General features: G+C 42.6%; 1 protein-coding gene across 5 annotated transcripts in view; it reads right to left on the minus strand.

Moving 5' to 3' along the window:
• The window catches only part of LOC124140547 (phosphatase and actin regulator 4-like), a 101744-nt gene that overhangs the window by 23613 nt on the left and 52715 nt on the right, over positions 1-25416 (minus strand). For 4 of the 5 annotated variants that reach the window (XR_007222311.1, XM_046508179.2, XM_046508195.2 and 1 more), the window contains 2 exons: positions 24932-25090; positions 24039-24143 (listed from right to left, as the gene is read on the minus strand). Coding sequence is in view for 4 of the 5 variants with exons in the window: in XM_046508179.2 (XP_046364135.2) it covers positions 24039-24143; positions 24932-25090 (264 nt within the window). In the remaining variant the exon portion in view is untranslated. Of the gene's footprint in view, positions 1-17747; positions 17871-24038; positions 24144-24931; positions 25091-25416 lie in introns of those variants that run through there. The other variant, XM_046508212.2, reaches the window with a different exon arrangement.

A 25416-nucleotide genomic window follows, 5' to 3' on the forward strand; every position in this document is an offset into this window, starting at 1 on the left:
CATAACCCCCTCTCTGCCCCACTTCATAACCCCCTCACTGCCTCACTTCATAACCCCCTCTCTGCCTCACTTCATAACCCCCTCTCTGCCCCACTTCATAACCGCCTCTCTGCCCCACCTCATAACCCCCTCTCTGCCCCACTTCATAACCGCCTCTCTGCCCCACCTCATAACCCCCTCTCTGCCCCACTTCATAACCCTCGCTCTGTCTCACCTCATAACCCCCTCTCTGCCTCACTTCATAACCCCCTCTCTGCCTCACTTCATAACCCCCTCTCTGCCCCACTTCATAACCGCCTCTCTGCCCAACCTTATAACCCCCTCTCTGCCCCACTTCATAACCCTCGCTCTGCCTCACCTCATAACGTCCTCTCTGTCTCACCTCATAACCCCCTCTCTGCCCCACCTCATAACCCCCTCTCTGTCCCACTTCATAACCCCCTCTGTGCCCCACCTCATAACCCCCTCTCTGCCCCACTTCATAACCCCCTCTCTGCCCCACTTCATAACCCTCGCTCTGCCTCACCTCATAACCCCCTCTCTGTCTCACCTCATAACCTCCTCTCTGCCCCACCTCATAACCCCCTCTCTGCCCCACTTCATAACCGCCTCTCTGCCCCACCTCATAACCCTTGCTCTGTCATACCTCATAACCCCCTCTCTGCCCCAATTCATAACCCCCTCTCTGCCCCACTTCATAACCGCCTCTCTGCCCCACCTCATAACCCCCTCTCTGCCCCACCTCATAACCCCCTCTCTGCCCCAATTCATAACCCCCTCTCTGCCCCACTTCATAACCCCCTCTCTGCCCCACCTCATAACCCCCTCTCTGCCATACTTCATAACCCCCTCTCTGCCCCACTTCATAACCGTCTCTCTGCCCCACCTCATAACCCCCTCACTGCCATACTTCATTACCCCTTCACTGCCATACTTCATAACCCCCTCTCTGCCCCAATTCATAACCCCCTCACTGCCTCACTTCATAACCCCCTCTCTTCCTCACTTCATAACCCCCTCTCTGCCATACTTCATAACCCCATCTCTGCCCCACCTAATAACCCCATCTCTGCCTCACTTCATAACCCCCTCTCTGGCCGACTCCATAACTCCCTCTCTCCAGGTGAGATAAGGCAATGCACCAATCAAACAAATCCCCTCACTGTACATTCCCCCCGCACCTTCCCTTCATGAACTGGGTAACCACGGATACACCTCCTTCCTAGATTCAACACAGTGCACACATCAGACTGGAACTACTTAAAAGAATAGAGCTTTCAGAATAACAAAAGTGGTATAGTTCTTATATGTGACATGGTACACGCCTGATACAAGAGTGGTACAGTCCTTATATGTGATCCTTACATTGTATTTAGCGAGCCTTATCATTCTTCAATTCTGTGCTCGAAAAATCTCTTCCCATCTGTCACAAACATTACTTAAACATTGCAAGTTTTCCTGGTATGTGCACATTAATATATATTACGTAAGAAGGTAAGTGACGTGTCCGTCGGACAGTGACAACAGTCAATATAGATCCAACTGAAACCTGTTTCTTATACAGCGGTGTTACGACATATAGGCAAAACAACAATTGCCTACACAAATTGTTTCTTCTTACCTTTTGCGGCAATCTATCTGTCTGTCCGCTAGAGTAACTGCCCTTTACCTAGTCTATGAGACGTCACGTTTGTATTAGAGTTTGCCTGTCCTGTCATAACGTTACTAAGTGCAGTCACATGTACACACAGCGACAAAACGCCACAAGGTAACAATTGAGAATTATTTCGGCCAAATCCAACTTTTAATTTGGAGAAAAGGTTCCAAGCCTCAGACATCTACAAGATATGGAAACCGATTCCGCAACGCAAATATCCTCTCTAAATTGTTTCATAATATATATCCAAAGCTGCCAAAACTTGTAAAATGCCTTGGCTAAGTCACAGTTAGATTTGATTTTTCAGATATTGTTTTGATAATGTTAACAATTATCCCAGTAGTTTCCCCAGATTCCCGATGGTTAATTCTGCCTCGATCACTGAATGACAAGGGCGACGCCATGTTTGTAAACACTGAAAGTGTCCAACTTGATCTTTCATATTTGCATCTCTATCCACATATTACCCCAACGGATATTGTTTTTATCCTAGGCTTTATCCTGCGGAGAAACCCATCCATTACACAGCTGCACAGCAGACAGAAATCGGTCAATCAGTTCCCACTTGTTGTTTGAGACAGGACAAACAAACATCTTTAATAAAAGGAAACTCTTCTTACAACAAGCAGGTAACAAAAACAAACTGGTAACTTTGGCAACCAGGTAACAATCACAATATGAATAAGCAGTTGAAGGCAAGCAAACACTGATTCATGGACCCTGGTCACTTGAGGCCCCCTAACAGAGACATCTCCTTCTTTAAAAACTTACGTGACAGCATCAACACTGAAACTGTTTGAAGTTTTACCAACAGGTAACCAGTGGTGGCAGTGTCGTCAGTAGGAGGAGAAGATGCTGTAGCTTCTCACGGTGCAAGACACAGAGGCAGGGCCAGACCAAGGTGGTATCCGCGGTAACAGTTGATCATATGCCGGCCAAACAAGTTCCTGGATAGCATGGCACAACGCCAGAGTCTCTGGCACAGCTTCCCTTGATTGAAAGTCACTGTGCGTTGTATCAAAACTAGCTCAGATGCTAGCAAAAAAAGTCAAGGATAGAGTCCGTAAGACTTAAAAAAATAAATAAATAACAACTATTTTAAAAAAAACTCACCTAAAACACCAAATTCTAATACTGTAATAGAATTGGTTTCCACTTTGTTGTGTCTGAAGTTTGAAACAGCTTATTTACTGACATAGAAATCATTCCTTTAAACTGTAGCTATTCTGTACAGTGAGGTAGTGTAACAATTTTGGGAATCAAACTTGGGTCTTGACAAGATGAGTGAACACACTGACCAAGATACCTTCCCCTGAGTTGTGCATGGTAAGTAGAATCAGAACCAGAACCAGACTTGGTGACAGCAAGACACCTGCCTTGGTGACATCATGACACCTGACTTGGTGACAGCATGACACCTGACTTGGTGACAGCATGACACTTGACTTGGTGACAGAATGACTCCTGACTTGGTGACAGCATGACACCTGACTTGGTGACAGAATGACTCCTTATTTAGTGACAGCATGACACCTGATTTGGTGACAGCATGACACCTAACTTGGTGACAGAATGACTCCTGACTTGGTGACAGAATGACTCCTGACATGGTGACAGCATGACACCTGACATGGTGACAGCATGACACCTAACATGGTGACAGCATGACACCTGACATGGTGACAGCATGACAACTGACTTGGTGACAGCATGACACTAGACTTGTATTGTTGATACACTGCCAAGACAGAGGAGGATCCCAACTGTATTGTTGGTGTAGGACAAGATACAAGGGACATAACTCTATACCTTCAGATAGAGGCGTCTTCCATGTGTGCCACCTGTATTTGGCAGCAAGCACCTGCTGCAACCCAATGTTATGATACAAATAGTTCCTCATGATCTGGACACACCATCACTAGGATCAACGTCCCGTCTTTTATCATAGGAAGGTCGTTATTCAGTCTGTATTTGTATTGGTGTAGTCTTACGAATACATGAACTACACCAAGAAGTGGTTTCAGACAGTAAATCAGCCTATGTTTGTCTATTTTATGTCCAAATTAGAACATTTTCCGAGGGAGTGTGAGGCGAAATGGATATCATGGCTATCCCCAGACAGATAGTTGATAATCCAAACATGTAGTACAAGTATCCATCAACACATCAATCTCTACTGATGACTGGTGTGCATTCAAGCTGTAGCATCTAGCTTTATATAGACTTCGGCTCATTCACTCACTCACAAACCAATTAGCTAATTCATTTTTCAGAAGAAATGACAACAGAAGCACCATCAATCAATGCACTATTGATAATCGGAAATCTGACATTTGCTGTCCCACTTAGGAAGAGCAAACTGGCCCAGCTGAGTGGAGGGTTCAATGGCTGACTAAACCTAGAGCTCCTTCATACAACATCTGTCCCACATCTACATGGGATAATAGAAAACAGCACATATAGAAAATACAACATAAATATAGAATACTAAACGAGCTCCCGTGTAATACCAATTTTATGGAACGAGTGAATAGTTCTGGTATCTGACTCGCTTTCGCTCGTCAGATACCACAACTATTCACGAGTTTCATAAAATTGGTTTTACACGAGAGCGAGATTAGTATTTTATTTATTACTTGTCATTTATAATGTTTTTAGAATTATACTGTTGAGTGTAAATAGGCTGACACCTACACGATCCATGGCATAATCCAATTGAGTTTAACAGAATAATACTTCAAACACGTCAAAAGTTGAAACGTATGAATTTAATATCATACAATGGTCCACCTTTAGAATTCAGGCGTTCGTCCCACAAAATTATCGTAGTGCTAAGGCTATCACAACTCACATGATTTAACTTAGACTAACGACTGTCGTTGAGCTACAGTAGGATCGCCTTGTTGAACGGGGCCTTGCACCTCAAAGTTTACAATCACGTCACAATACCCGATGACGTAATTTGTTGAATTTTGTTGCAAGATCCATCGGCGAAACAATGCCATGTGACGTCAGCCTAGCAACAAGGTTGCTGGGGTCATCGAGTGTGCATAAGCTCCTCCCAGTGATCTATCATCTCCACACACAATGTCGCTGAATACGCCAAGGGATGTTGAGAGCTTTCAATATTTGTTCGTGAAACGAGTTCCGAGAGTACATAAGCACACGTTTTGGTATTACACAATGTGTAATAAAGCTGTATGTTTATTAAACGGGTGATCTCTTCACGGGCAAGTAATAAACATAAGTATCATACCTCCATGTCAGAATGATGAGATCTGATTGGTCCATGGGATCTTGATATTATATTGTGTAACCTGTGTCCGAGGGCAATAAATTTTTCAGTGGGGGAATAAATCCCTTATACTAGCACTACAAGCTGCACATGCATTTCTGAGAGACAGAATAAATCCTGTATACCCCGCTTCAAAGCAAAAAGCCACACGCTTTTTACAAATCAGTGAATGTCACGTGACATAGCGCAAGCTAACCTCAGCTCTATCAAGCAGCTGTTTTCTATCAATTTTGAATTTATTTGAATTATTTTACAATGTCATATTAAACATGTCAGTAAGATAAATTTGTTGGGGTACATGTACTTAGATCAATAAACACTAAGCTGACATTGTTGGTAGTGCTTCTAGTGTTCCCCTTGTGTTGAATGGATTGATTAAAACAGAGCTGACTATGTCGGTACGCTGCTGTTATAAGCATCCCCCTCAGTATGAATGTGAAATTATCATTTCAGTTACACTGTTTAGCATCAAGAAATAAACAATCGAGATCATAACAAGGCAAAAAGTGAACAGGGCTAACTTATACTCCTGACTTCGACTTCAAGATATTTTAAAGTTCAAAACATGAATAAAATTGTATTTTTCAGAAAATACCCACATCAAAATCAAAATTTGCACTGCACCTCTCTTATTAGTACAGAAAGAGTTCCTTAAATTTTAAAAGAATCCATGAAGAAGTTCCCAAGTAATGTAAAAGACACGTTCTAAGTTCAAAATTAATATTTTCTACCCCCCAAAAAACCCATATCAAGATCAAACTTTGCACTGCACCTATTCTATTAGAATGGAAACTGTTTGCTAAATTTTAAAATATTTCAAGCAGTAGTTTTTAAATCATAGGTCTCACAAATGTTTAAGTGAAAGACTAGCTGTATTTTTTTCTGAAAATCCAAATATTGAAATCAAACATGGCACTGCACCTCTCCTATTGGTGTGAAAAGTGTTCACCAAGATGGAAAAGAATCTCTGCAGTAGTTTATGAGTTAGAGGTTGCACACAAAAAATGTTCTCGGAAGGACCCACTTTAAGGTCTGGGTATAACAAATTATGTAATCTCTATTTTGAAACCTCCTTTTGCCTACTCTTCATTAAGTTCATCTTTGATGAAGTAAACAAAACATGACGCTTCTGCTTCCACCAACACCAGCAGATGTGAGGGAGAACTGCAACAGCAGTCTAAGGGGGATAACTCCTCCGGGCTAACAGTGCTGTGGTGTGTATTATGTTCATCAGTGTCTTGATAATGGCTTCCTTTCAGAAAACAGACTTGATGGAGCTACTGTATGTTGATGATGTTGTTGATGATGATGATGTTGTTGATGATGATGATGATGTTGATGTTGTTGATGATGATGATGATGATGTTGATGTTGTTGATGTTGATGATGATGATGATGATGTTGATGATGATGATGTTGATGATGATGTTGATGATGATGTTGATGTTGATGATGATGATGTTGATGTTGATGATGTTGATGTTGATGTTGATGATGATGTTGATGTTGATGATGATGATGATGATGATGATGTTGATGATGGTGATGATGATGGTGGTGGTGGTGGTGGTGGTGGTGGTGTTGTTAATGATGGTGATAGTGGTGGTGATTTACCGGCACAATTTAAGGATGTGTTTTTCCTAGTCCTCACAGTCACAGGTCCACAGATTACTGCTATTATGGCCTCTGAGCGCGACTATCGTTCACTTCCAAGCCACGCCATAAATAACGGTCTGCTGGGAGTGGGGATAGTGTGCATAGTTTTAGCACATAAATAGTTTACGTTAACAAACAGATGAGTGAACAGACTTCCATAAAAACATAATATTGTGGAGTATTGTTCAACTGTCTTAATATGTTATTATCCCAAAGACAAACAGTGTGGGATGGGTGCAGTGATAGAAATGACAATAGAACACATGACTACAACAAAGCACAAAACATCAAGTTATTCAGATGGGTCAGCATTTTCCTGGTCATGTCGCTGGTATTAATATCCCACATCTGTCAATATTGCAGCCATGGCAATCACGAAACTGTCAGTGGACGGCTCACAGAGGTTCTGTGCAGCATAAAGCTTTAGACAGTACTAAGCATGTCCTAGGCCCAGTCATGTCAGTGCAACCACTATCTGTGTATCTAAGTGCAACCACTACCTCAAAGCAACCACTATCTGTGTACAACCCTCTCAGTGCAACCACTATCTGTGTATCTAAGTGCAACCACTATCTGTGTACAACTCCCTCAGTGCAACCACTATCTGTGTATCTAAGTGCAACCACTATCTGTGTACAACTCCCTCAGTGCAACCACTATCGGTGTATCTAAATGCAACCACTATCTGTGTACAACTCCCTCAGTGCAACCACTATCGGTGTATTTCAGTTCAACCACTATCTCAATGCAACCACTATCTGTGTACAACACTCTCAGTGCAACCACTATTGGTGTATCTCAGTGCAACCACTATCGATGTATCTCAGTGCAACCACTAGCTCAGTGCAACCACTATCTGTGATTGTCTCAGAGCAACCACTATCTGTGTACAACCCTGTCAGTGCTACCACTACCTCAGTGCAACCACTATCGGTGTATGTCTCAGACCAACCACTATGTGTGTACAACAATGTCAGTGCAACCACTATCTGTGTATTTCAATGCAACCGCTATCTGTGTACATCCCTCCCTGTGAAACCATCATATGCGTACAGCTACCTCACTAACTACTAATAACATTTATACCAATTTACACATGCAATAAGAATGATTGGATCACTATAATTCCACGTCATATTTCAAGATGAAATCCCATCAAACAGCAGTTCCAGCAACTGCGAGGAGATTGAAGTCCAACCACACACTACCTGAAATTTGAATTTCCTAATTAACATAGCAAAGAATCATCCATTGCGACCGAGGAACACTATCCGGCCAGCCTGTGAACCTTGCAACATTATCCGGCCAACATCTGGTGTGTTGCTGTACCTTCCAGCACCAATACTGATTGGCTGACAGATTACATCCACAGGAACTGGAACTCTCCACTCAGGTAGCAAGCAGCAATCACCACAGCAACTCATATTAAACACTCATATTGCTTACCCATCTGCCTGTTCCACGAGGCCAACGTACTTGCTCCATGAGGCTAGCGTAAATGTTCTTTGAGGTCAGTGTACTTGTTTTACGACGTCAGCGTGCTTGTTCTACAATGCCAGTGAATGTGTTCTACTGGGTCAGTGTATGTGTTCTACAAGGTCAGTGTAGGTGTTCTACAAGGTGAGTGAATGTGTTCTATGATGTCAGTATAGGTGTTCCACAAGGTGAGTGAATGTGTTCTACAAGGTGAGTGAATGTGTTCCACAAGGTCAGTGTAGGTGTTCCACAAGGTCAGTCTACATGTTCTACGAGGTCAGTGTACATGTTCTACAAAGTGAGTGAATGTTTTCTACAAGTTCAGGGTAGGTGTTCCACAAGGTCAGTGTACATGTTCTACAAGGTGAGTGAACGTTTTCTACAAGCTCAGTGTAGGTGTTCCAAAAGGTCAGTGTACGTGTTCCACAAGGTCAGTGTACGTGTTCCACAAGGACAGTGTACGTGTTCCAAAAGGTCAGTGTACGTGTTCCACAAGGTCAGTGTACGTCTTCCACAAGGTCAGTGTACGTGTTCCAAAAGGTCAGTGTACGTGTTCCACAAGGTCAGTGTACGTGTTCCACAAGGTCAGTGTACGTGTCCTACAAGGTCAGTGTAAGTGTCCTACAAGGTCAGTGTATGTGTTCCACAAGGTCAGTGTTCCACAAGGTCAGTGTACGTGTTCCACAAGGTCAGTGTACGTGTTCCACAAGGTCAGTGTACGTGTTCCACAAGGTCAGTGTATGTGTCCTACAAGGTCAGTGTATGTGTTCTACAAGGTCAGTGTATGTGTTCCACAAGGTCAGTGTATGTGTTCTTCAAGGTCAGGGAGTTGTTCTATGTTATCAATGTTGATGTCAGATCAAGTTTCATGTAGCTGCTTCTCGTGGTGTCCTAAATGTGCTCAGTATGGAGGCCTGGGGTTTGAACTGGTCCCCAGCAACCTATGCTGGCAGTAAGAGGCGACCAAATGGATTGAGTGATCAGGCTTGGTGCAGAATCAAAGCTCACAATATCAATCACTCGACTGTCTGGTGCAGAACATATTGTTTCCAGGCCACCGGGACCACAGGACTGGTGCCAATGTCTAACTCTGAACATACTGTTTGTGAGTGAGAAATGAAACTAACCAATGATTTTATCAAGAACACAAACAATTTTTGTGGACAGTTACATATCTTTTCACAAACATGACGCTTGGGTAAACAAGAGCATAGACAACAGGTCTACTTCAAACCATTCCACTGCTTTCATCATCTGAATATCGACCAATCAAAGGGACAAAACTCTGTGATCAGCGATCAATCTAATGCATCACCATGTGTTCCCAGACTGATGCTAACAAGATAATTCCTACTCAGGACTTTCAATAATTTAACAACTGACACCGAACTCACTCTTCCAAAGCATCAAATCTGTCATGCAGAAAATGGCATGTTCCCTCCTGGTGATGGCTGAGTGTGGGCATGAATCCTAAACATCTCACACAGCAAATGGTGCTGCTGAACATATTAGCCAAATTAATGTGTATATAATATTAATAATAAAACTATAACAAGTGATGGAGTGAGAGTGATTCTGATCAGTTTATATAATTTTGACAATAGCTGACTGTCATTCTACCATGTCTACCCAAAAGATTTTCTTTCAATTTATACAGAGTGAGTGAGTATAGTTTTACGCTGCTTTTAGAAAAATTCCAGCAATATCATGGCAGGGGACACCAGAAATAGGCTTCACACATTGTACCCATGTGGGGAATCAAACCAGGGTCTTCGGCGTGATGAGTTAACGCTTTAACCACTAGGCTACCCCACCGCCTCACTAAGTAAAGACCTTGAGGTCTTATTGAATTATCTTCAGTTAAACCAGGTCAGCCTTGTTTAATGCAGGTATGGGGAATGTTTGTAACTGCTACTCATCCATTGCCGTGATAGGAGACCAGACAAATACACCAAATGATGGGAGATGGTTGCACAAAACATCTCATTTCAAAAGAAAGAAAACTGAAGCAGGTCTTGAAGCTATGAAGCAAATATTTTGAAGAAGTTCCCTCCCATGGTTACTTCTATCAATTCATGAAGGATGCTGCAGGTAGCTGTCATTGTGGGATGTAGAATTGCCCTGAATGCTTGTTTTGTAGGATCCCTGTGGCTGACCTCCTTCTCAACACCATGCCGAATGACACATCACTAGGCAGTACAGTGTTGGTTGTATACCATAACTACCGTATTCTACATAATAAGTGCCCAGGGCTCTCAAAATTTAGAAACAGGGGGTGCTTATTAGAATATAATTTTGGTGAACAAAAAACAAATGGAAGATCGTAAATTTTGTGGTTTGGCGAACGCAGAAGCCGAGTATTTTGCCCCCTTACATATGTATGTCTCTTACAAATAAATCTGTGCATGCTTGCACATATTAACTTACATATGTACATATTTGTGACAACGCAGCTCCACATTAGGCTGAGTAAAACAGATCATGGACGCCATTGTTCCAAATGGGAAGTACCAGTAATTAGCAGGTGCCCATTGTGTCTGTGATTTTCAAATATTACCTTATATCACTTACCTTTAATTTTCTGTGATAATAATAATATATTTAATGGTTACTACCACTTCTTTGTTTCATTTGTAAAATTAACTTGAAATATTTTTTCTCAAAACCTGTTGTTGTTATTGTGTCAGCAATGGTGCTGGTCATGACAGTTCAACCAGTTCAACAATCAATATATCCACCTTTTGAATGAAAATACTACAACTATCTACCTGAACTTAATTTATAAACATTTTCTGAGGGAATTATATGCAAATATCCTAGAAATTACACGTAGTTTTTTAATTAATCATATTTTTAGAAGTAACATAACTTCGCATAACACCATTGCCACTGGCTTGTTTGCATATCACACGACCAGATGTTTCTCTTGTTTTTAAAAAAACGTTGACATCAGAACAGACTTGCGCTTGACATATCAGATTGCATAATTACATAATTATGCTACTAAAACTGCTACTGTGACGTGTACGACAATATATATTTATGCATCAAAGTGATATTGTACCGCTACCTCTCCGTATGGCTTCGATGACAGCATGTGACAAACAAAGGAAAACTACGCAAATGGAAACACTTTTTCACGTTTTGAGATATTTTCTCATTGAAAGTTATTCATGACATATTCTTATCTTGATGCATAGACTCGTCAAAAATGAAACAGAACTAAATAGGATTGAATGATACGAGTTGCCCCTGTTGCGGTATGTGGTGAAGCAGGCCCTATGGGAGTATTGGAGGGACGTACAATTTTGCTGAAATTAATGAAAAGATTACTGAATTTAATTTTCAATAAACCTAATAAAGTAGATTCAGAGCTCCAGATAAGCTTTTGGTGTTGTGGGTATTTTACCCATGCATTTTAAAATCATTGGGTATCAGTAATTCTCTCTGCGTATTCAAATATCTGTTACCCACTTGTTTTTACACATGTGGGTATTTAAGTTAAATATTTAAAAACACTATTCATCTAGTCGTGTGGGTTCGAGAGCTTTATAGGACTCAAAATTACCACGATACTTCCACAAGAAAGTGTGATGGCAAATGATCATGATGTAACTGTCATCGTGGAGTTTGGCAAGCTTGACGGAATGCCCCTTTATAATTTCAAAATAAGTTGCTGATTTGCTAATCGAATACGCAGGGTTACTTCACAATATTTGGATGATACGCACAAGTTTTATTTTTGTAGCGTATCTGTAATGTTCGTTGTGTATTTGATACGCTTGGATTATATTTTACTGTGTATTTCTGCATTTCTGATGCGTATTTCACGCAGATACGCAGCTTATCTGGAGCTCTGAGATTACAAACATAATTTTAGATATACAATGAACACTTATTGAATAGTGTAACAAAAGGGTAAAAAGTTGCATAATTCAATACGGATTTGTTCATATTCTATTTCCGGATCATGGCCATCATATATATATATATACTGACTGCCTGAAATGATACTAAATCAAGATGATTGTGGCAAACGTCAAGATATATGTTGCAAACATCCAGATGTATGTGGCAAACATCAAGACATATGTGGCAAACGTCAAGATAATTGTGGCAAACATCAAGATATTTGTGGCCATGGTGGCAGAAGCACTTGTTATCTTTCTTGACATTCTATTTCTGATGACGGATCAAGGCCATCATATATATACTGACTGCCTGAAATGATACTAAATCAAGATATTTGTGGCAAACGTCAAGATATATGTTGCAAACGTCAAGATGTATGTGGCAAACATCAAGACATTTGTGGCAAACATCAAGACATTTGTGGCAGAAGCACTTGTTATCTTTCTTAACATTCTATTTCCATTGACGGATCAAGGCCATCATTTATATACTGACTGCCTGAAATGATACTAAATCAAGATATTTGTGGCAAACGCCAAGATATATGTTGCAAATGTCAAGTTATATGTTGCAACCGTCAAGATGTATGTGGCAAACATGAAGACATTTGTGGCAAACGTCAAGACATTTGTGTCAAACATCAAGATATATGTTGCAAACGTCAAGATGGATGTTGCAAACCTCAAAATGTATGTGGCAAACATGAAGACATTTGTGGCAAACGTCAAGATATTTGTGGCAGAAGCACTTGTTATCTTTCTTGACATGTGTCAACACAAAATGCTTGAACTTAACATCCAGATGACAATCTCCGGCATGGTGACAATGTCCCTGATAAGTCTGTCTCACACAGGAAACATAACGTGTTCTCTTCTCCGAATCGCCCACCGATGACACAGTGGTACTACCCCCGCCTGTATCACTCAGGAGACATGGTGAGTGACAACATGACAGGTGCCAGCTGATGTCTCCCCACATCCCATGACTCACCCACCTAAACAAACAACTGTATACAATGTAGTTCAGTATTCCAGTGTCCCCACAGCACGAGTTGTTCAGTATTCCAGTGTCCCCACAGCACGAGTAGTTCAGTATTCCAGTGTCCCCACAGCACGAGTAGTTCAGTACTCCAGTGTCCCCACAGCATGAGTAGTTCAGTATTCCAGTGTCCCCACAGCACGAGTAGTTCAGTATTCCAGTGTCCCCACAGCACGAGTAGTTCAGTATTCCAGTGTCCCCACAGCACGAGTTGTTCAGTACCCCAGTGTCCCCACAGCATGAGTAGTGCAGTACCCCAGTGTCCCCACAGCACGAGTTGTTCAGTATTCCAGTGTCCCCACAGCACGAGTAGTTCAGTACCCCAGTGTCCCCACAGCACGAGTAGTTCAGTATTGCAGTGTCCCCACAGCACGAGTAGTTCAGTACCCCAGTGTCCCCACAGCACGAGTAGTTCAGTGCCCCAGTGTCCCCACAACATGGTTAGTTCAGTATTCCAGTGTCCCCACAGCATGGGTAGTTCAGTACCCCAGTGTCCCCACAGCACGAGTAGTTCAGTATTGCAGTGTCCCCACAACATGGGTAGTTCAGTACCCCAGTGTCCCCACAGCACGAGTAGTTCAGTACCCCAGTGTCCCCACAGCACGAGAAGTTCAGTACCCCAGTGTCCCCACAGCACGAGAAGTTCAGTACCCCAGTGTCCCCACAGCACGAGTAGTTCAGTACCCCAGTGTCCCCACAACATGGGTAGTTCAGTACCCCAGTGTCCCCACAGCATGGGTAGTGCAGTATTCCAGTGTCCCCACAGCACGAGTAGTTCAGTACCCCAGTGTCCCCACAGCACGAGAAGTTCAGTACCCCAGTGTCCCCACAGCACGAGTAGTTCAGTACCCCAGTGTCCCCACAGCACGAGAAGTTCAGTACCCCAGTGTCCCCACAGCATGGGTAGTTCAGTACCCCAGTGTCCCCACAGCACGAGTAGTTCAGTACCCCAGTGTCCCCACAGCACGAGTAGTTCAGTACCCCAGTGTCCCCACAGCACGAGTAGTTCAGTATTCCAGTGTCCCCACAGCACGAGAAGTTCAGTATTCCAGTGTCCCCACAGCATGGGTAGTTCAGTACCCCAGTGTCCCCACAGCACGAGTAGTTCAGTACCCACGTGTCCCCACAGCACGAGTAGTTCAGTATTCCAGTGTCCCCACAGCACGAGTAGTTCAGTACCCCAGTGTCCCCACAGCACGAGAAGTTCAGTACCCCAGTGTCCCCACAGCACGAGAAGTTCAGTACCCCAGTGTCCCCACAGCACGAGAAGTTCAGTACCCCAGTGTCCCCACAGCACGAGAAGTTCAGTACCCCAGTGTGCCCACAGCACGAGAAGTTCAGTACCCCAGTGTCCCCACAGCACGAGAAGTTCAGTACCCCAGTGTCCCCACAGCACGAGAAGTTCAGTACCCCTGTGTCCCCACAGCATGAGAAGTTCAGTACCCCAGTGTCCCCACAGCACGAGTAGTTCAGTATTCCAGTGTCCCCACAGCACGAGTAGTTCAGTATTCCAGTGTCCCCACAGCACGAGTTGTTCAGTACCCCAGTGTCCCCACAGCACGAGTAGTTCAGTACCCCAGTGTCCCCACAGCACGAGAAGTTCAGTATTCCAGTGTCCCCACAGCACGAGTAGTTCAGTACCCCAGTGTCCCCACAGCACGAGAAGTTCAGTACCCCAGTGTCCCCACAGCACGAGTAGTTCAGTACCCCAGTGTCCCCACAGCACGAGAAGTTCAGTACCCCAGTGTCCCCACAGCACGAGAAGTTCAGTACCCCAGTGTGCCCACAGCACGAGAAGTTCAGTACCCCAGTGTCCCCACAACATGGGTAGTTCAGTACCCCAGTGTCCCCACAGCATGGGTAGTGCAGTATTCCAGTGTCCCCACAGCACGAGTAGTTCAGTACCCCAGTGTCCCCACAGCACGAGAAGTTCAGTACCCCAGTGTCCCCACAGCACGAGAAGTTCAGTACCCCAGTGTCCCCACAGCATGGGTAGTTCAGTACCCCAGTGTCCCCACAGCACGAGTAGTTCAGTACCCCAGTGTCCCCACAGCACGAGTAGTTCAGTACCCCAGTGTCCCCACAGCACGAGTAGTTCAGTACCCCAGTGTCCCCACAGCACGAGAAGTTCAGTATTCCAGTGTCCCCACAGCATGGGTAGTTCAGTACCCCAGTGTCCCCACAGCACGAGTAGTTCAGTACCCACGTGTCCCCACAGCACGAGTAGTTCAGTATTCCAGTGTCCCCACAGCACGAGTAGTTCAGTACCCCAGTGTCCCCACAGCACGAGAAGTTCAGTACCCCAGTGTCCCCACAGCACGAGAAGTTCAGTACCCCAGTGTCCCCACAGCACGAGAAGTTCAGTACCCCAGTGTCCCCACAGCACGAGAAGTTCAGTACCCCAGTGTGCCCACAGCACGAGAAGTTCAGTACCCCAGTGTCCCCACAGCACGAGAAGTTCAGTACCCCAGTGTCCCCACAGCACGAGAAGTTCAGTACCCCAGTGTGCCCACAGCACGAGAAGTTCAGTACCCCAGTGTCCCCACAGCACGAGAAGTTCAGTACCCCAGTGTGCCCACAGCACGTGAAGTTCAGTACCCCAGTGTGCCCACAGCACGAGAAGTTCAGTATTCCAGTGAGCAAGTGAGTGAGTGTGCATGGTTTTTTGTTTGTTTGTTGTTTAACACCGCACTCAGCAATATTCCAGCTATATGATGGCGGTCTGTAAATAATTGAGTCTGGACCCCACAATCCAGTGATTGATATCACGAGCATCGATCCATGCATTTGGGATACGATGACATGAACCAACCAAGTCACCGAGCCTTACCAACTGATCCTGTTACTCAACAAGCATAGTTGCCTTCAACGCCTCTTACGGGCAAGCTGAAGACCTATTCTGACCAGGGCCTTCAAGTGAGTGAGTGAGAAAGTGAGCGTGGGTGTGAGACAGTGGGTGTGAGACAGTGAGTGTGAGACAGTGAGTGTGAGACAATGAGTGTGAGTGTGAGACAGTGAGTGTGAGACAATGAGTGTGAGACAGTGAGTGTGAGACAGTGAATGTGAGACAGTGAGTGTGAGTGTGAGGCAGTGAGTGTGAGACAGTGGGTGTGAGACAGTGAGTGTGAGACAGTGGGTGTGAGACAGTGAGTGTGAGACAGTGAGTGTGAGACAATGAGTGTGAGTGTGAGACAGTGAGTGTGAGACAGTGAGTGTGAGACAATGAGTGTGAGTGTGAGGCAGTGAGTGTGAGACAATGAGTGTGAGACAGTGAGTGTGAGACAGTGAATGTGAGACAATGAGTGTGAGTGTGAGGCAGTGAGTGTGAGACAATGAGTGTGAGACAGTGAGTGTGAATGTTAGACAGTGAGTGTGAGTGTGAGACAGTGAGTGTGAGACAGTGAGTGTAAGTGTGAGACAGTGAGTGTGAGTGTGAGACAGTGAGTGTGAGTGTGAGACAGTGAGTGTGAGTGTGAGGCAGTGAGTGTGAGACAGTGAGTGTGAGTGTGAGACAGTGAGTGTGAGTGTGAGACAGTGAGTGTGAGTGTGAGACAGTGAGTGTGAGTGTGAGACAGTGAGTGTGAGTGTGAGACAGTGAGAGTGAGACAGCAAGTAAGTTCCATGGACAAATCAGACACAACTGTACACACACAAGCCGACCTCCATGTACAATCACCCTCAAACTGTCACTGGAGTTGAAGAAATTCATTTGTCAGCATGTTCCTCCTTCAGTCTCACCCTATGACATGTCATCAACAAGCAGCCACTTTAGTCTCACCCTATGACATGTCATAAACAAGCAGCCACTTCAGTCTCACCCTATGACACGTAAACCTTGAGAACACCCACTGTTACCTTGTGAACACCTACTGTTACCATGTGAACACCTACTGTTACCTGGTGAACACCAACTGGTCCCTTGTGAACACCTACTGTTACCATGTGAACACCTACTGTAACCATGTGAACACCTACTGTAACCATGTGAACACCTACTGTTACCTTGTGAACACCAACTGTTACCTTGTGAACACCTACTGTTACCTTGTGATCACCAAGTGTTACCTGGTTTAACACCAACTGTTATCTTGTGAACACCTACTGGTCCCTTGTGAACACCTACTGTTACCATGTGAACACCAACTGTTACCTTGTGAACACCTACTATTACCTTGTGAACACCTACTGTTAATGAGGGAATACCTACTGTTATCAAGTGAATACCTACTTTTACCAAGTGAATACCTATATTTACTTATGGAATACCTAGTGTTACCTGGTGAATACGTAGAGTTACTGTGTGAATACCTACTGCTATGGCAGGAATGCCTACTGTTGCCATGGAAATACCCAAGTGCTGTGCTGCCTTGCATATACCAAGTGGGGCCTAGAGAATACCTGGTGGTGCCTAGAGAACACTAAAATTTCTAGATTACATAAATAACAACAAGTTGTCCCTAGAAGAGACTGGGGTACTGTCGGCTTATCTAGACTTGCCTATTATAAGGATAGTATTACTACACATCCATTGACTTATCATTCAGGACAGCCTTGGAGCAAGGCTACTATGAATGCCGAAACACTGGATACAAGCTGAGTGCTAGAGCACACTTGTTAGTGATGGCCACCCTAGCTTCAGTTAACCTATGATAACCCACGTATTACAGACTGCATCACGGGGGAAGTGAACATGATCTGGTGGATGCTGCCTACCTTGTGACCAGCATGCTGACCCCATCCTGTACCATGTCCACCTCTACAGACCACACCACGCAGACCACGTCAGGCCCACCACAGACCCGCCTGCCCACTGACCACTTCAGCGACTAGGCAACATGCTCTGTGAGGATGTGGGTTACAACTCCCCGGCTTGCTGCTCTCATGGAACACTGACACACACACGCTCATCTCCTTCACAAACTATTTTTAGCTGCTGGGCATCAGGCCTCTGGTCTGAGAAGCGGGAGTACAATATTCATCTTCATATTGTACCACTGTGCACAATCAGGACCAAAGGGAGGTAACTCTCACAACACACCTGTAGTTTACATGACGATTTGTTTCAGAGAAGGCATTTTTTTCAAATTAAATCAGATGTCTGAAATAATACATTGAGCTTGTTTTGTATTTGACCAAAATTTGACATTGAACAATTTCATGTTTTTGTAATCAGCATATAAAGCATACAATTCTAATGATTGAGAGCCAGGAGATCCGATGAGACCATGCCACACTTCTAATGATTGAGAGCCATGAGATCCGATGACACCACGCCACACTTCCAATGATTGAGAGCCGAGAGATCCGATGACACCACGCCACACTTCCAATGATTGAGCATGTTGAGAGCCGGGAGATTTGATGAGACCATGCCACACTTCTAATAATTGAGAGTGGGGAGATCCGATGACACCACGCCACACTTCCAATGATTGAGAGCCGGGAGATTCAATGAGACCATGCCACACGTCTAATGATTGAGAGACATGGGACCATGCTACACTTCGAATGATTGAGGGCGTTGAGATCCGATGAGGTCATGCTACACTTCTAATGATTGAGGGTCATGACACCCAATGAGATTACATTACACTTCTAATGATTGAGGGTCATGAAACCTGATGAGGTCACGCTACACTTCTAATGATTGAGGGCCATGAGATCCGATGAGGTCACACTACACTTCTAATGATTGAGGGTCATGAAACCTGATGAGATTCCATTACACTTCTAATGATTGAGGGTAATGAAACCTGATGAGGTCACGCTACACTTCTAATGATTGAGGGCCATGAGATCCGATGAGGTCATGCTACACTTCTAATGATTGAGGGCCATGACACCCAATATGATTACATTACACTTCTAATGATTGAGGGTCATGAAACCTGATGAGGTCACGCTACACTTCTAATGATTGAGGGTCATGAAACCCGATGAGGTCACATTACACTTCTAATGATTGGGGGTCATGAGACTCGATGAGATGATGCTACGATTCTGATGATTGAGAGCCATGAGATCCGGTGAGACCACGCTATGCTTCTAATGATTGAGAGCCGGGAGATCCGATAAGATCACGCTACACTTCTCATGATAGAGAGCCAGGAGGCCCGATGAGACCATGCTACACCTCCAATGATGAGACCATGATAATCCTTGTTTATTTTGCTTAACATCACTTCTGCAGATAATCAGTAATAAAAAAACAAGATGATAACAATCTTAACAATCTTAGTCACTTCTGCAAAATCTGATCTGACGTAGGATGATCAAGGATATTTTGATGATCGAATGCCAAGACATTTTCAGCAGTTGTATGATGGATCAATCAGATGTGTACCAAGATGCTTCTCCAGCCACCACACAGCTAACCCTAACCTACAGTATTCCATCTGCTGTTTACAGACATTCTAAATATAGCTGGTAGCATTGCACTCAGACAAGAGTTCCTTCCCTTCCCTTGTTGTCGTGGTGATTAGGCTGATTGGTAAACACAGGCCTCTCCTAATGTCTCCAGTAAGTAGATGAGGAGCCCCCAACACCTGCCGCCTGACATACGCCATGCTCATTCAGTATGCCATATATCTAGCCAACATATATATTTCATTGATTTAACACATGACATTTGGCCAAAATTTCAAAAATGTTTCCAAAGTTAAAAAATTGTAGAAAAATGAATCGGTATGAATACAGGTGAATATGATAAATCCTCCTAGTAGATAACCGTTCATATTAACTGACATTAAATATTACAACACTTTGTACTTGTTACAGCCCTAGTTACAACATTGTGTACTTGTTACAGCCCCAGTTACAACATTGTGTATTTGTTACAGACCTAGTTCAGTGTTCCCCCTGGCTTTTGAAACTGCCAGTCCTGGTGGACAGGCAACTTTAAAAATTACCAGTCCCCCTAATTTTTGTCAGTCCCAAATTTCAATAAATTAAAAAAATATATGAAAAGTACCTGTTTTTAGTTCTTTCAACATCATGCTAAATACAATGACGTAATCTCTGACGTAACGTAGTTACATCTACACGTCACTCACACAAAGTTCAGTCACAATTTTCTCCTTTAACATAATATTTTGAGTATGCTACAGCTCTAGTTACAACATTGTATATTTGTTACAGCCCTAGTTACAACATTGTGTATTTGTTACCGACTTACAACATTGTGTATTTGTTACAGCCCTGGTTACAACATTTGTGTATTTGTTACAGACCTAGTTACAACATTGTGTATTTGTTACAGCCCTGGTTACAACATTGTGTATTTGTTACAGACCTAGTTACAACATTGTGTATTTGTTACAGACCTAGTTACAACATTGTGTATATGTTACCGACTTACAACATTGTGTTTTTGTTACAGCCCTAGTTACAACATTGTGTATATGTTACCGACTTACAACATTGTGTTTTTGTTACAGACCTAGTTACAACATTGTGTATTTGTTACAGCCCTAGTTACAACATTGTGTATTTGTTACAGACCTAGTTACAACATTGTGTATTTGTTACAGACCTAGTGACAAAATTGTGTATTTGTTACAGACCTAGTTACAATATTGTGTATTTGTTACAGCCCTAGTTACAACATTGTGTATTTGTTACAGACCTAGTTACAACATTGTGTATTTGTTACAGCCCTAGTTACAGCATTGTGTATATGTTACCGACTTACAACATTGTGTTTTTGTTACAGACCTAGTAACAACATTGTGTATATGTTACCGACTTACAACATTGTGTATTTGTTACAGACCTAGTTACAGCATTGTGTATATGTTACCGACTTACAACATTGTGTATTTGTTACAGCCCTAGTTACAGCATTGTGTATATGTTACCTACTTACAACATTGTGTATTTGTTACAGACCTAGTTACAACATTGTGTATTTGTTACAGCCCTAGTTACAACATTGTGTATATATTACAGCCCTTGTTACAACATTGTGTATTTGTTACAGCCCTAGTTACAGCATTGTGTATAGGTTACCGACTTACAACATTGTGTATTTGTTACAGACCTAGTTACAACATGGTGTATTTGTTACAGCCCTAGTTACAACATTGTGTATATATTACAGCCCTTGGTACAACATTGTGTATTTGTTACAGACCTAGTTACAACATTGTGTATTTGTTACTGACCTAGTTACAAAATTGTGTATTTGTTACAGACCTAGTTACAATATTGTGTATTTGTTACCGACTTACAACATTGTGTTTTTGTTACAGCCCTAGTTACAACATTGTGTATTTGTTACAGACCTAGTTACAACATTGTGTATTTGTTACAGCCCTAGTTACAACATTGTGTATATGTTACCGACTTACAACATTGTGTATTTGTTACAGCCCAAGTTACAACATTGTGTATTTGTTACAGCCCTAGTTACAACATTGTGTATATGTTACCGACTTACAACATTGTGTATTTGTTACCGACTTACAACATTGTGTATTTGTTACAGACCTAGTTACAACATTGTGTATTTGTTACAGACCTAGTTACAACATTGTGTATTTGTTACAGCCCTAGTTACAACATTGTGTATATGTTACCGACTTACAACATTGTGTATTTGTTACAGCCCAAGTTACAACATTGTGTATTTGTTACAGCCCTAGTTACAACATTGTGTATTTGTTACAGCCCTAGTTACAACATTGTGTATATGTTACCGACTTACAACATTGTGTATTTGTTACCCACTTACAACATTGTGTATTTGTTACAGCCCTAGTTAAAACATTGTGTATATGTTACCGACTTACAACATTGTGTATTTGTTACTGACCTAGTTACAACATTGTGTATATGTTACCGACTTACAACATTGTGTATTTGTTACAGCCCTAGTTAAAACATTGTGTATATGTTACCGACTTACAACATTGTGTATTTGTTACTGACCTAGTTACAACATTGTGTATATGTTACCGACTTACAACATTGTGTATTTGTTACAGACCTAGTTACAACATTGTGTATTTGTTACTGACCTAGTTACAACATTGTGTATTTGTAACAGCCGTAGTTACAATATGGTGTCGGTTTGTCCTGGCTTCCAACAAATTATTTGCCTGTGAATTCAGTCAGGACAGTAAAAGATATTTGTCATATTTTCATATAGCAAAACAGGTTTCAGCAGTAATTAAGAACCCTAATATTCGTCAAGCCTCGCATGTCTGGGGTAACATCAGGCCTTTCCCAGCTAATCTCGGTAAAGACACAAGTTGTTTACGACTGTAATCCATGGTTAAAGTGTCATTACATTTGTGGCTTACCTCAGTCGGCCCTCCAGTGTTCTACAAATTGTGCTGACAAAGCTAAACTTTACTTCAGTTCAATCTTGCCCACACAAAATGTGCTAAAATAGCATCAGGTGAAAGTTATTGAACATTACGTTTAATAATTTCCTCAAGACTCAACATTCTCTAGTGGGACATAACACGTCCTTGATGTTGCTGAAGAGGAACAAAAAACTCTTCCATTTGACAATTATCGCCTAAAGACAGTTTTAAGACACACAAAGATATTTAAAATGCCATACAATCTGACCAAAAAAGTCACCAAGTAAACCAAACCAGAAACAGAGACTCTTTTGTGTCAACTGAGAAACATATTGAAAATCAATTCTCACATCTATTCTGAATTAATGGTATGATGTCAAGCAGTTCATCCGACACTGATTGTAACTTCCATGAAGAATTTGGCCAGTCAGCTGGCTTCTTAGAGCAAGCATGGATGGCAAGCAGGTAGATGATAGTTCTCCATGTTTCAGTGCCCACTGACAGTGACATCAGTAGACAGGCACTTGAGGTCTTCCCCAGTAAGGTGAAGCAAACTAGACAGTTGAGGTTCCCAGGACAGGTCCGGTCAAAACGACTGTGTCTGTCCTCACCTTGATGTGCAGCTAAACAGACTTACAGATCTGACACCCTGGGGACCACAACAACCCTGTGATATCAGACCCCCCACGCCCACTCGTCTGCGGGGAACTAAACATGACTCTCTTGGTATTGATGAAGTAATTCAGATAAAAAATGCGGGGAACTAAACGTAAATCTCTTCTTAAAAGCATGACAAAAAAACTAAAAAGAATTTCAATTAAAAGTCTATGTGCTGCTGTCATACCTATCAGTCCATCAATAGTCTAAGCTCTATTGTAGCTATCTATTGTGCACCCTATTGCGACGACCTATCTACAATGTTTGTTCTACCTATGTCCAACCTTGACGAGCTATACCGTATTCGACGTAATAAGCGCCCCGCTCTTATAAGCGCCCACGGCGATATTTGCTAATATATTGGCTAGTGAACAATCCTATTTAGCACCCCTTCCGATAGATCAATGTACACAAGACTTATTTATTCGTGTATAATACGCACTCGTGTGTTATGCACCCTTAATTATGGACAATTAAGTTCTGGAAGAATATATCTGGCGTATGCAAACATTTTAGGCTGTCACCATAAACCACGAAATTTACGATCTTTCAACTCTGTTTTTTTCACCAAAATAATATTCTAATAAGAGCCCACTATTCCTAATTTTGAGAGCGCCCTGGGTGCTTATTACGTTGAATACAGTAATACAAATTTGTTGAATGTACATCCTATAGAGCCGAGATATCAAACCAAAACTGACCTGAAGTGAGTCAGATTTACCTCATTTTGCACGTGCTCGGACAGCACGCGCTATGTCATACTTTTGTTTTCTCCGTGAAGCAAGTTGCATTCCAACTGTGTTCCTGCTATCTCTTCATGCTTAACATGTCTTCAAACCATGAGTGCATTCAAGTATCTTCAAACATGACTGGGTCACAATTCTGTTCTTGTTGATGGTGCAACATGTGTTTCAATCTAATACTTTGTCATGTTATGGATAAAATGTTGCTCCCTACATTCTACAAAATGTGTACATATACTCGGAGCAGGGGCATCATTGGCAAGGCCTGAACCCAGACCAGCCACCTATCTACTCACCTATCTTTGGTACATGGTTCTGCTGGCTCTCCTCCGGCTCCCGTAACACTCCTTTACGTATTAACTCCTCTCGACTTGTTCGCATAGATATTTTTCTCTCTAAATCTGAAAAAATACACACAGTGTTAACAATGGCGGCGGAACATTTGGCCATCTATGTTTCGTACAAGACAGTCTGTCCTACCTGCATGAACTGTTGATATACCTGTATGAGCTGTAGATAAACATGAATGAGATATACTGTAATCAAACATACTGCCGATATACCTGTTGAGGTATAGTTTCACCATACATACAGCCGTTGTCAATATACCTATATGAGCTATAGTTTCACCATACATACTGCCCATGTCAATATACCTATATGAGCTATAGTTTCACCATATATACAGCCCATGTCAATATACCTATATGAGCTATAGTTTCACCATACATACTGCCAATGTCAATATACCTATATGAGCTATAGTTTCACCATACATACTGCCCATGTCAATATACCTATATGAGCTATTGTTTCACCATATATACAGCCCATGTCAATATACCTATATGAGCTATAGTTTCACCATATATACAGCCCATGTCAATATACCTATATGAGCTATAGTTTCACCATATATACAGCCCATGTCAATATACCTATATGAGCTATAGTTTCACCATACATACTGCCCATGTCAATATACCTATATGAGCTATAGTTTCACCATACATGCAGCCCATGTCAATATACCTATATGAGCTATAGTTTCACCATACATACTGCCCATGTCAATATACCTATATGAGCTATAGTTTCACCATACATACTGCCAATGTCAATATACCTGTATTTATTTAATCACATATTTCTTATCAACATTGCAGGTCAAATGTCAAAGGTCACTCACCTACTGCTGTCTTTTCTATCTTTTCGCTCTTTTTCTTTCGCCGCCATTTCCATGGCTTGAATATTTTACCTAGAGCTGCAAACTTGCTGCTTTTTCTTTCAGGTGGTGGAGTATTAGTTCCTAGTGATCCTGACTTTAGCTCGCCATTTCTCCGTGAATCTGTAAAAGACCACAAAGACACTAGAATGCTGCTTGCTGGGGAGCTGGTCATGTTCGAGCAAGATGGCCTCTGTTGCCAGCTGTGTGGCATAAGCTCAGCAACATCGCTGGCGACATCTGGACAGATTAAGTCAAGTTTACCTATACAGCAAAATGAACTGTGAGGAAGACAACCAACAATCACTGAGATTGTTGATGCTGACAGTATTACAGGTTCCTTCTGTAAGCCAATGTGGCTGCAACCATCAACTGTAAGAGCTAGGACCAACACCTCACCACCCACCCTAGCAGGGACCAACACCTCATCACCCACCTCACCACCCACC

Source organism: Haliotis rufescens, unplaced genomic scaffold, assembly GCF_023055435.1.
Source record: "Haliotis rufescens isolate VD_foot unplaced genomic scaffold, xgHalRufe1.0.p SCAF_2, whole genome shotgun sequence".
Lineage (NCBI taxonomy): Eukaryota > Metazoa > Mollusca > Gastropoda > Lepetellida > Haliotidae > Haliotis > Haliotis rufescens.